At 41.0% G+C, this 16,215-nt stretch overlaps 1 protein-coding gene across 8 annotated transcripts in view; it reads right to left on the minus strand.

Moving 5' to 3' along the window:
• Positions 1–16,215, minus strand: part of ACAP2 (ArfGAP with coiled-coil, ankyrin repeat and PH domains 2) — a 135,704-nt gene that overhangs the window by 34,722 nt on the left and 84,767 nt on the right. For 5 of the 8 annotated variants that reach the window (XM_029068199.2, XM_029068203.2, XM_029068198.2 and 2 more), the window contains 2 exons: positions 7,298–7,410; positions 156–176 (listed from right to left, as the gene is read on the minus strand). In XM_029068199.2, coding sequence (XP_028924032.1) covers positions 156–176; positions 7,298–7,410 — 134 coding nt within the window. The remainder of the gene's footprint in view (positions 1–155; positions 177–7,297; positions 7,411–16,215) is intronic. The other 3 variants (XM_029068201.2, XM_029068200.2, XM_029068205.2) reach the window with 1 other exon arrangement.

Consider the following 16,215-nt stretch of genomic DNA (forward strand, 5'->3'; position numbering starts at 1 on the left):
ACGCTCTCCTCTTTCGGTTTTAGAAGACAAAGAGGATATACATCCATTGCAGGTGATCCAAGTGAAATGCAGAGTTAATGATAAGTTTTTCTCATGCCAAAGAGAACACTGGGTAGGTGGGGGAAGCAGGGGAAACAAAGGAAATCATTTGGTACCTGATGTGATCAGACTTTTTCCTGTCATGTGAAAAAATGGGGGAGGATTAAAACAGAAGGGAAAGGAGGAAAAGGAATGAAAATGCAAAATAAGCAACACAAGCAAAGATTAGCGTGATATAAAAATAAAGCAAGAATTAAGGTGAAACTAAAGCACAACCCTAATGCACTCTTGAATAATTACTGAATGATAATGCTTTTATTTCACACAATTATACACAGTTGCAGTATATAATTCTGGTAAGATTCCTTCATTACTGGAGAGATTTAAACTTCAGGCCCACTCAAAAATTATTTCTAGTATTAGATTTTTTGAATTTCACAGCTTTGGTAATATAAAGGAAAAATGAATTTAACAAATATGCTACAATTATACCAAAAAGCCCCATCTCTCTCTACTGAACTTTCCATTACAAGCTACTAAATGATACAAGCATTATGCAAACTCTCTAAGATTTCAAAAGGCTTGTTTTTGAAAGTTCAAGAAAATAAATTGTAAGTAATATCAACAACCACCACACTCCTTTACATAAGTGTAAAATATTTTACAGGAATAATGGGTTATTTGATGATTTTTAAAACTCTGTTTTATTCAATCAGGTAAATGACTTCTTTCTTCATGGTTAAATAACAAACCCTGCCCCAACACGGCATATTTCTGTGACTCTTCCACTAATCTTCATGTGCAGCGATTTTGGTTTTACACTAGGTGCTACGCACAAAAATCTTTATATGCCTTGTTGCCACAGCATAAATATATTTTATATCCAGTCAAAATCTCCAGTGTGGCTCATTTTTTTCCATTTCCATTTTCCAAAATCAGAAGCCGTGTGGTCTAGAGCAAAGACCATGAGCCTAAAAGCCAGAGAACCTGGATTCTAATTCCACCTCGGTCACTTGTCTGCTTTCTGACCTTGGGCAAGTTGTTTCACTTCTCTGTGCCTCAGTTCCCTCATCTGTAAAATGGGGATTAAGACTGTGAGCCCCATGTGGGACACAGACTGTGTTCAACCTGATTAGTCTCTACCTACCTCAATGCTTAGAACATAGTAAGCCTGTAAGAAATACCATTTTAAAAAAATTATTCAAAAATCAATCTAGAGGGTTATCATTTAGTATTTACTGCCTTAATACTAAGAATCATCTAAAGAGTAGAAAGAAAGCAACTAATCATATATTTGTTATTACATCAATTTTCCTTTAAGTTAACTTGGCTATGGCCTTAAGATACTGGCCTCTTCATAGAAGGACTTCACCCTCAATAGTATCTTCTTTGATTAAGAATGCCAGTTATATATATATATACACACACATACAATATATATTCATACACAATGTATAGTATTATATTATATTTAGATTCTATAAACAGAATATTTATATTATATAAACATATTGTATATATGTATATACGCACATAATATATACATTATATATTCATACACACACACACACACATTATCCATCTATCAAATGCCGGAGTCATCTCCGATACATAGCGACTCTATGGATATATTTTCTCCAGAACACCCTATCTTCTGCCACAATCCGTAACCCTGCTAATGGTTCTTCCGTTATCGTTGATTTGGTTTCTATCCATCTCGCTGCCGGTCTTCCTCTTCCACGTTTTCCCTGGGACAACCCGGCGACAAAACCTACAAGCTTTGATTTCAATCTAAGAAATCTCATCACCTCACGCAGGACAGAGGGAGAAGCGAAAGGGGGACAATGAGAGAGGGAGAATCGGGGTAAGGTGAGGAAAGGAGCCAGAGAAGGAACTGGAAGAGAACAAGACAAAATGACGGAGATGGGACACTGGGCCATGCGGCTAGAAGCCTTCCCATCGTGAGCCAAGGCAGAGCAACAGAGTTCCCATCGCCTGGACCGTGCAGATCACCACAGCTACAAGTGCACGGGGCAGGGCCGCCAACCCACCGAGAGGATGCTGCACCTTAAAGGTTTCTGATGCAACACATCGTGTGTCCGGACCCAAAGTGGCTACGAAAAGGCTTCACCTGCCCCGGGGACAGCAGCGACCGCAGGAAGAGGGGGAGGAGGAGGAACAGCAACCTCTGCCTCTAAAAAAGAAACACTACAGTTTCTTCCTCCCTCCTTCTAGTTTGACGTTTCTAGACTCTAAGCTCGTGTGGGCAGGCAATGTGCCTGTTCTGTCGTGCTCTTCCAAGCGCTTGTACAGCGCGAGCACTGTAGGAACTCAGTAAGATCTCAATAAGCATCGCTGGTTGATCACATGTTTCTAAGTGGCGACCACCATCACTCCTGCCACCAATCAGAAGCACTTTCTGGTTAACGCTCATGACTCTCCCACCAGAGCAATTAGTCTGTTCACATCCAATAATCTGGGAAGGGATCAGCAGCAGTATGCCCTTTTCCTGAGGACTGTGGGACAGGGCAGAAGCTGCCACGGCTCCACGCTACAAGCACTTCCCTGCTTCGGCCCCAGAAGAATGACCAATCGTTAGCAGCAGCAGCGGGAAGCCAGCTCAACTTTGAGAATGTTGGAAAGGCCGTGACTGAGTGTTTCTGAGACTCGAGGATTCGGAAACTCTGCTCCTTTGGCTAGAGGGCCCTATCGCTCTTGGGTTGTTCATCTTGGCCTTTGTTTTTAATGTCCGCTTTGGGTTTTCTTTCCTTACGTTCCCGCTGCCATCTCCTGTTCCCCCTTTGTAGATTGTGATTCAGATTGACCTTCTCTGAAGAGCCAAGCTCCCAGACTAAGCCCCCACTTTTTCTATGATCCCCCTCCACTCCCCATCACCCCAAATCACTCCCTTTATTTAACCCCCTCCCCACCCCACAGCACTGGTGTATATATGTACATACCTATAATTCTATTTATTTATATTAATGCCTGTTTACTTGTTTTGATATGTACATTATCTATAATTTATTTATATTGATGCTACTGATGCCCGTTAACTTGTTTTAATGTCCGACTCCCCGCTTCTAGACTGAAAGCTCTTTGTGGGCACGGAGTGTGTCTCTTTATTGCTGAATTGTGCTTTCCAAGCGCTTAGTACAGTGCTCTGTTCACAGTAAGCACTCAAATACGACAATGAATGAATTTTGAAACTGTGTCTCTAAGAACAAAACGCTGCTGAGTGCACACGTGGTTTTTCATATTTTACGAGTTAATTCTGCTCTTGCACCTTGTGAAAATTCAAGTTGAAATTTAAAAATATATATATAATTCTGAAAAGTGAGGAAAACAGAGGGGCAAAGGAAGAAAAGGAAACCCTAAATTTCTGGCTGAGCTAGCTGAACCAATAGAAGGCTCTGAAGCACAGCATCCTCTCTCTGGCTGCCCGAGAGATTCCAGAAGGAAGAAACATGAATACCATCTCAGACATACATTTTCTGGCCTAAAGGAAAAGAGAACATGTGACTACTTAAATACAAGCTGGAGAGAACGAGAACAAAAGTGTAGCATTCTTCAATGATGTACAGCCAAGCAAAAATGATTTCCCAAAAGTAACTTCTGAAAGAAAATGATTCTCTGAACACAAAATTAAATTATATTCAAGAATGAGACATATTGGTCAATTAAGGCACACGAAAACCCTACCAGACTTAAGTTACCTTTCATATCAGCTATCATTTTGTGAAAATAACTATTAATCTTGGGAAACGCAAAGTTGATCCTTGACTTTGCAGCTGAATTCTAAATCACTGGAGGTTTCGACTGATAAGAAAGGAGCCTAACACGATTACAGCAAACATAAAAATACTTGTGTGCCCATGAATTAAGTGAGACATAAATTCACTATGAGTGAACAAAACATGCTAGATTAGGGTGATGTCTTTAACAATGAAGGAATATCTCCATATGTTTAGACTGGATTTATTTATAATATCTATGACACTAGCAGTTTAATGGCATATAACAAGTTTAAGAAACTAAAACCCCCCTAAGAAACACAGATTTGGTGATCGTAAAGCTTTGAAAACTCCAAGGTACTTCAAAAATCAAAACGACCACAGCGTTTTAAAATTCACTCACATCTTTTAAAAAAGAAATCCACATTAGGAGCTCTAGCTTTTTCCATGTGAAAATTACATATTATCTAAATAAAATGTCATTCTTTAGAATTACAGCCCAAAAGTTAAAAAATGGCTTATGTAGCAAACTTCATGATAATGTGAAAGTGACTCATTCCAACATCTATACATCAGGTGTCCGAAAAGATTCTGGTACTAAGAATGTTTCAGTGCCATTTTACTGTAAGAGCTTCTATCTACATCTAATATAATATCAAGTCATTGCACTGAGAAAATTTAATCACATTATTAATATTTAAATTGACCAGTGGTCCCCGAATCCATAAAAGAAATTGAGATAATAAAATGAAAATGACCCATGCATACAGCAGAGTGGATCCATTTCTGATTTTTTTCTAAAGACTCTTATATTTTGTTTCATTTTGATGCACAAAGGTCCTTGTGGAACAAGACTGGAATTTCAGTGTGGTCCTTATGGAACTACTCTATTTTGCCATTGTGAAATATTCAGTAGTGATGGTCTAAGACCTAGTAAGCAAATAACCTCTAAGTAGCATTTTCTGAAACTATAAAGACTGGGTAAACATTCCACTTGGAAGTTCAACCTGCCCCACAAAACTTTTCTCTGAGTTCCTCCGTGGCTGGGAAAGTCATCAAAGAGAGGATGAAATTGTTAGTAGGCCTTGATGTTTACATCTTCACAAACAAAATATGAAAAATTGTTTAATTCACTTCAACTAAATGTTGCTTCTGCCGACAGAACAATGCAGTGTATACTAATGGGAATTCCACTAAGGTGTATGAAAATTTCCCCCATTAAAAAGTGAATTTGCTGTGAGGAAACAATTTCTGAATGAGAAAAGTTTTCTTTAGCATCACAGATTGTTTTCCAAACAAAAGTGATTTGACAGTGATATAAAATACTACGTGAGCTTCCCCTAGACTGTCTTCACTCTAGTGTGAAGAGCAAAGTATTACCAAATCCTTAGTACAGTGCTCTGCACTGAGTAAGTGCTCAGTAAATACCACTGATGATGATCTATGACCAAATTCTATCCCTTGTATCTGCTAGATGAGCAGACAATATCAACTCAATTTCATGTTGTTAAATATAAGACACTGATTGAATCCCAACTAAAAAAAAGTAACGAATTAATGATTCGAAGGTTTGAAAATGTAATAATAATAATGATGGTATTTGTTAATCGCTTACTATTTGACAAGCACTTTTCTAAGCGCCAACGTAGATACAAGGTAATCAGGTTGTCCCACATGGGGCTCACAGTCTTAATCCCATTCGCCAGATGACATAACTGAGGCACAAAAAAGTCAAGTGACTTGCCCAAAGTTACACAGTTGATAAATAGCAGAGCTGGGATTAGAACCCACAACCTCTGACTCTCAAGCCTGTCCTCTTTCCACCAAGCCATGATGCTTCTCTAAAAATGTTTAATAATACCTAGGTTTCATTTTCAAATGCAAAGCCCTGTTATAATGCTACATTATAACATACTGTACTGTACTCGCCTATGCACTGAGTACAGCGCTCTGCACACAGTACGTGCTCAATCAGTACCACCGACTTATAACATTTCCCACTGGGAAAAAAAAAAATCATTTACAAAGAAACGCTTTACAGTACTTCCATTTTGAAAAGCTTCCAGATCAGCGACCAAGGTAAAAGTAGCTCTTATTGTTTGCACTAATAGTGGTCAAGAATTAATAAGAAAGGAAATTCAGGCTCATAAAATGATTTACCAGGGAACGCTCTGCTTATTTCATATCATATCTATAGTTATAAAAACATCAGACCTCAACACTTCTCTTTCGGTTCCTTGATTTATTAAAACCCTCCCAAACCTCATGTGGATACTTGATTCTACACATACCTTGTATCTCCCCCAGCGCTTAGAAGAGTGCCTGGCACATAGTAAGCGCTTGACAAATACCATCATTATAATTATTATTTTTATACACACGCACACACACGCATGAAATAAAATCAGATCCAAGTACTAGTGGTACGGTAAGAACAGACAGAGCAAAAATATTGTAAAACGTTTGGAAATTCCTGGAAGGAAGTTAAGTGAGCCAGCTATAATTCATAACTTTTTTAGAAAGGAGTTTTTGTTGCTGAGCACTGTTTTGTTAGCGTTCTATGCCAAAAGTATGGCAATTTATTTAAAAATATTTCCATGAGGTAAATGTCTCAAATTAGACTTCTTAAATGAAGCATCAATAGAAGTTTCAATGAAAAACATTTCAACTTTTAGAAACAATCGAATTCCAATAAGCAAATTTTGGGTTGTTTTTTTTTCCTTTCCTGAATATGAATTTCAAACAACATGATCAAGAGCTACAATGGTAAGCAAATGGGGAAAACAGGTGGAAGGTAAAGTTGATCCTGAGAAGGAAAGTCCATTTTATTTCAAGGATTTTTTTTAGATTATCAAAGGTACTGCATTTCAGAGACTAATAATAGTAATGATTATGATATTTGTTAAGTGCTTACTTTGTGTCAGGCACAGTTTTAAGCGCTGGGGGAGATGCAAAATAGTCAGGTTAGACATAATCCCTGTTCCACACAGTGCTCACAATCTTAATCCCCATTTTACAGATGAGGGTACTGAGGCCCAATGAAGTTAAATGACTTGCCCAAGGTCACACAGCAGACAAGTGGCAGAGCCAGGATTAGAACCTATGACCTTCTGATTCCCAGGCCCATGCTGCTTCTCATAAGTACAACAGAGTTGCTAGACATGTTCCTTCCCTATCCACAGTCTGACTAAAATGTAGGCAAACATGTCATTTTTGTTTCACTATCACCAAAATGCTGTCAGTTTTCAGCCTTCCAACACAAAACATAAGCATATTCACATAGTTTCACAATCCTATAAAGATCGTATATCATTAAGCCATCTCAAATTCAATTCTGAAAATAGGGTAGCTTCTGGAAGATGTTTTAAAAATACAGTTACAGCAACAGAAAAGGCCATCAGTTTTGCCTTTTTATACCACCTAGAACATCAAGACTCACGGAATGTTTTTGATGGCGCTGTACGATATTTTAAAACAGGCAAAACCTAGGAAGGGAGAAAATATGTACGTTTTAAACATTTTACCTGTTCCAAGTCTTAAAGGCATTGCTGGCTCGTTTAAACAGATATCCTTCCATAACAATGCCATTGGCTGCATCTACATTGTATTCTAGCTTAGTATCATCACTGGAGAAATCCTAGGAAAAAAAATACATGTAAAGTTTACAATCTGTTTAAAAGTCACATAGGTGAGTCTGACAGGTGCCTGTCCAATCCTACCTTACATGGATACGGAGCAGAGAAAATGAAATATGAAAGCACTTTGAGATCTTACAAAGAAAACGGTTAAATAAATGAAAAATATTAAACTTGATTCTCCCATTTACTGACAGTAGAGACTCCAATATACAGGGTTTCATGAGATAAAGCTCTCTTTAAATGAGGACTATTTCAATCATTTCCCCGGATCTGAAATTACAGCTCCAATTTATCTTGGTCTGACTGTTGTATCCATTAGTTTTAGCGAAAATATTTAAGAGCCTGTGTGCAAAACTTCGCTTTAAGTGCTGTGAAAATAATACATGGGGCAGGGAATGTGCCTACCAACTCTGTTATGTTATACTTTCCCAAGCGCCTCATACTGTGCTCTGCGTACAGTCAAGCGCTCAATAGATACCACTTATTGAGAATTAGACACGGTTAATGGGCTCACAATCTAAGAATAAGAGGGGCGGAAGGGTTTGACGGTGGATACAATAAAATTAACACCACAGTCTAAGACAATGATAATTCTTTTTTTTTTTTTTTTTAAATGAAAACAGAGCAATCGGGTACTGTGCCTGGAGGAACAGAATTTCAAGCTTCTAGCAGCTCCAGGACCCTTCGCAGGTGGAGGAATTACCACAGCTCCAGCCTTCTCGACCCTCTAACTCTTGAGGAGGGGATGCTGACGTTACTTAGGGCCCTCAGATCACACCGGCACGGGGCAGGGTGGGAGCGAGGTCCCAGGATGGCCTGGAGGGGCAGGGAGGGGAGATGGTGGGGGAGGTACGGCCTTCTGCCAATGTCACCGGGCAGGGCTAGGATGCTGAGGGGACATGCTGCTGTTACCCAAGTCCCTCTCGCTGGTGCAGAGCTGAGCGGGGGCCGGGTCCCCGGACGGTACGGAGGACGGTGATGGAGTTGAGCTGTCCAGTGGAGGGGGGAAGGGGACAAAGGTGCCGGTCGCCCCACCACCACTTAAGAGTGTCACGCTGCCACAGGGGGTGGCAGGACTAAAGCCCCTGAAGGCATGAGAGCAGGACAGCAAAGAGCCCCCGTGACCCATCCCGTAGGGTGACCGGCTCAGGGCGGGTGCTGCTGCTGCGTTAGTATTATTGTTAAACTCTGAAAACTATTCTGTGGTTGCACTAAGAACTGGACAATTTGGGTTTCTCTAATAGGATTCTTCCTTTGTATCCACAAGCTTGCAGAGAAAAGGGTTCTTCAAAATTAAAACGATTTGGTAATCAGTCCTATTTATTGAGTGCTTACTGTGGGGACAGCACTGTAGTAAGCGCTTGGAAGAGTGCAATATGACAGTTGGTAGACACGTTCCCTGCCCACAAAGAGCTCACAGTCTAGAAGGGGAAGCAGACCTTAAAATAAGTGGTTTCCACACACCACAACATGATTATCTATTTATCGTCTCTATAGTACCTGGGGTTTTAGTTTTGTTCTGAAACAGATGATTTCAGATAGCAGGCAATAATAGCTTCCTCTATATTTTATAAGCTGAGAAACACATTTGAATGAATTTTATTTTGTCTGGATTTGGGGGGAGCTCTGGATTTTTCAACTCTTCAAGTCACACTTATTATTTAATTCAAATACCAAATTAGAATAAAATATCTGCTCGAAGAGTTCCCCACAGCTTTGTGAAGCACAAAATTGGTTCTTGAATCTGCAAACATCACTGTAAGTCTTTCGTTCTCTCTTTTCACAGAGCACAAACTTTCATGTCATTCTTTCTAGTGTTGAAAGCTGAAAGATGGCGGCATCTCTGTTCAGGGACTAGAACTTTATAATTCAGGTAGCATAAGGTCTTCTGATCACCTGATCTGGGTGGGTACTACTGGGCTTCTCCTAAAACCGAAAATGAAATAGACACTTTTGTTTAGCCTGCTAATTTGGAATCACTCAAAAGCTGCCTGAAGGAAGGGTATAAGCACTGGCACAACTTATTGACTTCAACAAAAAGAATTAATCATTTATGCCTGCTCTATCAATCATTGATGTCTGCTCTCTGTAATAAAAGCCATCATTACTGCCCTTCACCCACAAAAAGGTCAATGTTCTTTCACAGAAATTCAGCCACAGTAAAGCGATCAAAAAGATTCTTCCACAAGATCTGTCGCCATATATTTGCTTTCCATTTCATTCCAGTGCTGTCCCAAGATTCTTTTTTAAAACCCTGGACTGTTTTCCTCTTTCGATAAACAGAAGGAAGAGGTGAGAAAAAATCCAAACAGAAAAGAAATTATTTAGTCTGAAATTCATGATTGTACTACTATTAAATAACCTATAAAATAATGGGGCCTCATTCCTAAAAACACGTCTCTCTAAAGTTTTTTCCTTTTATCCCCAGGAATGATAGCCATGGCCCTTTGCTTTCAATGTTTCCATGAACTTATTGCAGTTTACAAAATCAAAAAATGAAAATCAATGATGAAAAAAGTGTGCCGTTTCTGGGTACTGAAATTTGTATTTCAGCTAACCTCAGCTCTAAATCTGGGTTGCTGGGGAGATCCGGAAAGCCTGGATCCTATTTCTGACCAAGGGATGGGACAGACTTGGAAGTGGGATTTGGTTAGAAGCCTAATACTAGCTGAGAATAGTCCAGTTTTTCCAACATAATGGAACAAGTCGCTTTTAAAATAAAAAATGTAAATGTGGTGTTCTTGGGATCTAATTTGCAGAAGCTGCCAAATAAAACTACTGTGTCTTCAGGGTCTGACTCTCTTAAGCAGATACATGTAATAGCAAACAGTATTTACTACGAGTTTACTGTGTGCAAAGTACTGAACGTGTTATTAAGAATGTCAACAGGGAAATAGTTAAATTTTCTAAAAAAACAACCCCCCAAAACCCACTTTAATGTCTTTCATAGAAGCGGCACATTCTAGTGGACAGAGCACGACCACCCCGGGAGTCAGAAGGACCTGGGTTCTAATCCCAGCTCTGCCACTTGTTTGCTATGAGACGTTGGGCAAGTCACTTCACATCTCTGGGTCTGTTACCTCATCTGTCAAATGGGGATTAAGACTGTCAGCCCCATGTGGGACGTGGACTATGTCCAACCTAATTTGCTTGCATTGATCCCAGCGCTTAGTACAGTGCCTGGCACATAAGCACTTAAATACCATACATATATACATACACACATATATATACACACATATACATACACACATATATGTACACATATATACATACACACATATATACACACACACATATACACACACACACATATACACACACACACATATACACACACACACATATACACACACACACATATATATATACACACACATCATTAGTAGTAGATGGAGATAATGACCCTGCACTGTAATACTTAAAGTACAACAGAAGTAAAACAAGCATTCCCTGTCTACTAGGAGCTCACAATCTAATGGGGGAGAGAGAGATAATATAAAATTACTTACAAATAGTGGAAGTGGTATGAAGAGCAGGAATCAGATAACAGAGTTAAGACACCAGGATGAAATATCGGAATAATTGAAAGCTGGTCTATCCATATTTTGATATATGTAGGCACACAGAGTGTGGAAGGGGTGCCAAAGGAGAGATGAACAGATGGGCCTAGCGGAAAGAACATGGACCCAGGAGGCAGAAGACCTGGGTTCTAATCCCAGTTCTGCCACCTGAACGGTGTGTGACCCTGGGCAAGTCACTTCACTGTACCTCAGTTACTTCATCTGTAAAATGGGGATCAAGACTGCGAGGCCTAGGTGGGACATGGACTTATGTTCAACCTGATTATCTGGGTGGTGGGGGAGAGGAAATACAGGATAGCAAACTTTAAATCGTTGCCTTTGTGGGTTGGAAAAAAGCTGCAAAAGTCTTTTTTTCTTGGCCTCAAACACAAATTCCCACAGGAATACAATACACTCCCAAAAGGATCTCTGAAATATATACAGAACCATTTGCGAATTTCTAGCTCATTTGCCAGTGTAAACCTGATAAAAGGGAAGCGCTTTTCAAGACTCTTAAAATAAGTCCAAAAGGGAGGACACAATGGATTTACCATGGTCAAAAAGTATTTTATATATATTTTTCAAGTCTGTGGAGTAAAGTAAAAACTGGATCATGTTTCTGACTGAAAAAATGTAATTGTTCATAGTAAATCAAATTATTCTGCCCTAAATTAAAACAGCTGCACTTTTATAGATTCTGTTTTGCATCATAATTTACATCTTGTGCATAACTCAAAAATCCATAAATCCAATACCCACATTTTATTCTTAAGCAATTTTCCTTCACATACAAACTACAAATTGGAAAAGAAAAAGGATCGAGTGTTCCTCTGAAACATCAGTAAGTAGAAAAAGGCTTAACGTATAACCAGAAACACTTGGAACGAATTAGCTAAAATTTTCCCATAGCGTTCCTTCTTTCATATTTTTCAAGCGTCATCTCTCCGATCTGGTGATTTTTATTCTAAGAGGATATTAAATCTTCTCTCTGACTTACCAGTTCCCAAACATAATGAAATCTGCTGAAGATTTGCATCTTGCAATTCCTTCTGAAAGCTGTATTTTCTTTACCGAGGGAAAGCGTGTCCTCCCCTCTCGATTCTCTCTACCCGTTCGAGAACGTTTTCGTGTCAGATTTTCCCCTCGGCTCATTAAGCCCTTCTGGACATCGCAACTGTCAGGCAGAGTGAAACGCTATCCATATCTTTGTTGCCCTGTATTAATGTAAACGATCCAAGCATTCTGTTGATAGCCTCTACTGCTCCTGTTTCAGTTCAAACGGCAAACAGGGCTCTGACAGTGGCTGGGCCCCTTTAATTAAATACTGTGGCACAGCCGATCTTATTAACTAAAATAATTTGCAGTGCTCTTTCAGTTCAGACATCAGAGTGTGCTGCAAGAAGGAGACTCCTGAACTCGGGTGGCCATTTAACAAAAACCAATCTGCCCATTTTTTTCCCCCAACAAATCACTTTCAGCTAAGTCAAAACATGGACAGGAGGTCACAAGAAAATTGAACGTGTCTACGGACTATATTCATCCCCGGGTGGAGTCAACAAAAAAGGACTGCACAGCAGCAATCACCTTGTGGTGGAACCGAAGAAAAGGGCCAAATGGAGCAACTTTTGTATTTTGGCTTCAGAATAAAAACCAAGATGACCAACAAATATCATGACTGGGGGGAAAAAATGTGAGTGACTCACTAAAGGGAGTGTGAGGAAAAACAAGCTGCTCTCTTCCAGAGTAACTTGCTGCTTATGAGAGTCACATGGAAATTAAAGTACCACATGAAGCCTCCACTAATGTTGCGTAGAACAACATTTGTCAGAGTGATTGGTAAACGTATCTACCATAAAAATCATTTAGTTTAGTAAGATCAACACAATGCTAGTATACCAAGGGAGAAAAATATTCTCTCTCTCTACTTTGATCCTCAAGGTTGGGATGAATCCTCTAAGCAGCGTGGCTCAGTGGAAAGAGGCCGGGTTTGGGAGTCAGAGGTCATGGGTTCGAATTCCGGCTCTGCCATTTGTCAGCTGTGACTGTGGGCAAGTCACTTAACTTCTCTGTGCCTCAGTTACCTCATCTGTAAAATGGGGGTGAAGACTGTGAGCCTCACGTGGGACAACCTGATTACTCTGTATCTACCCCAGCGCTTAGGACAGTGCTCTGCACATAGTAAGCACTTAACAAATACCAACATTACTATTATTGTCCCTTATTTTTCCCTCTATTAAACCAGAAGAGAATTTATTTAAACCTTCCTTATACCTTCTGATATTTTCTGTTAACACAATACCAAAGCAATTTAGTGTATCAGTAGGGTTTAATGATCTAAAATACACTTCTAGTCATGAAAATGATTTAGCTTATTACGAGGTGGCAAAATCAGAGCTTTTGAAAAGCTAAAATTATAGCGTGTTTTACACCACTAGAAAGAAGCCTGCTCTGTGACCATGGAGAAGGAGCGTGGCTTAATGGATAGTGCACGGACCTGAGTTCTAATCCCAGCTCCGCCACCAGTCTGCTGTGTGACCTTGGGCAAGACACAACTTCTTGGTGCCTCGGTTATCTCATCTGTAAAATGAGGACTAAGTCCCATGTGGGAAAGGGACTGTGTCCTACCTTTCATTTATCCCAACACTTATCACAGTGCCTGGCACACAGTAAGTGCTTAAGTCAAACAACAACAACAAAAAAGTCAACTTCTCCGTGCCTCTGTTTCCTCACCCAAAAAATGGGGATTCAGTACCTGTCACTTCTTCGGCTGTGATTTCGGGACCTGATTACCTTGTATCTCCCCCAGTGCTTAGAACAGTGCTTGGCACATAGTGGGTAAGCTGTCCATCACCTTGCCCCCTCCTACCTCACCTCCCCTCTCTCCTCCTCCAGCCCAGCCCGCACACTCCGCTTCTCTGCCGCTCACCTCCTCGCTCACGTCCTACCGCTGTCCTGGAATGCCCTCCCTCCTCTCGTCCACCAAACTAACTCTCTTGCCCTCTTCAAAGCCCTACTGAGAGCTCACCTCCTCCAGGAGGCCTTCCTAGACTGAGCCCCCCCTTTCCCTCTGCTCCTCCTCCTCTCCCCATTGCCCCTACTCCTTCCCTCTGCTTTACCCCCTTCCCCTCCCCACAGCACTTATTTGTACAAATTTATTACTCTATTTCATTAATGATGCGTCTATATCTATGATTCTATTTATCTATTTTGATGGTATCGATGCCTACTTGTTTTGCTTTGTTGTCTGTCTCCTCTTTCTAAACTGTGAGCCCGCTGTTGGGTAGGGATTGTCTCTATCTGTTGCCGAATTGTACTTTCCAAGCATTTAGTACGGTGCTCTAAACAGAGTAAGCACCCAATAAGTGCCACTGAATGAATGAACCAACACCACCGTTAAGTGATGTGGAAGCCTAGGCAGCTAAAGGGGACTTTCAAGTATCTGTCATCTTTGAAACTCAGAGTGACGAAAACCTGCCGGACTAAAACAGGGGCTCCCGTTGGATGGGCGAGCCTCGGTCCCTCCCATTCCTTCCAGGATCCAGCCAGGTGTGTGGTCAGAAGCCGGGGGGGCGGGGAGACGACGAGGAACATGGCTGACGGGAGACCGCGGGGGGCTGTGGGTTAGTACAGTTCTCCTTCGCCGCCGCAACGGGTCTTCTTCAAACAGCCAAATGGGAAAATGGCCCGTCTGATACTAGGATGGCCCACCTCCTGAGCATCAGAGTCAAGAACCTGATCCATTCCGTTGACCAGCTCACACTGCACAACAGCCAAGAGTCCCGCAGACTCAGATTCTCCATCGAAAGTCGGGCAAGTGCTGGGGGAGGGGGAGTTGCCACCCTACGTGCTGGACGACGTGAACGGCATTAACACGCTGTTGGAAAGTAGCCTGGCCTAGCGGTACGGGCCTGAGAATGCGAGGCCCTGGGTTCTAATCCCGGCTCTGCCGCCTGTCTGCTGTGCAACCTGGTCAGTCAATCGTATTTACTGGACGACTGTTGTGTGCAGAGCACTATACTAAGCACCTGGGAGAGTACAACAGACACATTCCCCACCCACCAGGAGCCTACAGTCTCCAGTCAAGTCACTTCACTTCTCTGTGCCTCAGTTAACTCATCTGTAAAGTCTGTGAGCTCCTTGTGGGACACGGACTATGTCCAAGCTGATTACCTGGTATGTAGCCCAGTGCTTTGTATAGTGCTTAGCACATAGTATGCACTTAAACCACATAGTATGCACTTAAATAACACTGAAAAAAACTGATACGGTAGCAAACGAGAAGTATATGGAAATCCTCGTAGGTGATCATTCTTCAATAAAAATATTGAGATCAGATTGAATTAAAAACCTCTTGAGCACAATGACCCAACTGAGCAAGAAATGTTAACCGGAATAACGAGTAAATGCTAAATTACTGACAGTCACACTTCTCCTCCCCCTCTCCCATCCCATACCCTCAGCACTGTACTTGTCCGCTCAACTGTATATATCTTCATTACCCTTATTTATTTTGTTAATGAGACGTACATCACCCTGATTCTATTTATTTGCTATTGTTTTAATGAGATGCTCTTCCCCTCGATTCTATTTATTGCCATTGTTCTTGTCTGTCCGTCTCCCCCGATGAGACTGTAAACCCGTCAAAGGGCAGGGACTGTCTCTATCTGTTACCGATTTGTACATTCCAAGCGCTTAGTATAGTGCTCTGCACATAGTAACCGCTCAATAAATACTATTGAATGAGATGTCAATTCTCTTCAGTTGGCTTGGTTGAGTGATTCATTAGGAAGTCCAGTAGAGGTAAGGTTTTGGGATGCGATTAATTTTCCCTGGGAGATCGTTTATTATAGAACCATCAAATTGTTGGTTTGAAGTGCAGAAGCATCTTCTAAAATGCCAAGAGAAACACAAAGCAAAGAACTTGCCACTACATAGCGTGACTGTGTTGGCGTCTGCAAAACTACATGCAGTTTCAGTCACCAAGAGAAGCCTGACAGAGCGCAAATACAGAGAAAGGCAATTCATACCATCTTAGGAACGGTGCAGCTTTCAAACAATGGGCAAGCATAGCAATCACATTCACTGCGTGCTTACTCTGCGCAGAGCACTGTATGAAGAGCTTGGGAGAGTACATCATGACAATAAGAGAAATATTCTCTGCCCACAAGGAGTTTACAGTCTATAGAGAGCACAGGTTTGTAGTTCCCCAAGGAAACTCTTCATAAAGCAGCATGGCCTTGT

This window comes from Ornithorhynchus anatinus, chromosome 7, assembly GCF_004115215.2.
Source record: "Ornithorhynchus anatinus isolate Pmale09 chromosome 7, mOrnAna1.pri.v4, whole genome shotgun sequence".
NCBI lineage: Eukaryota > Metazoa > Chordata > Mammalia > Monotremata > Ornithorhynchidae > Ornithorhynchus > Ornithorhynchus anatinus.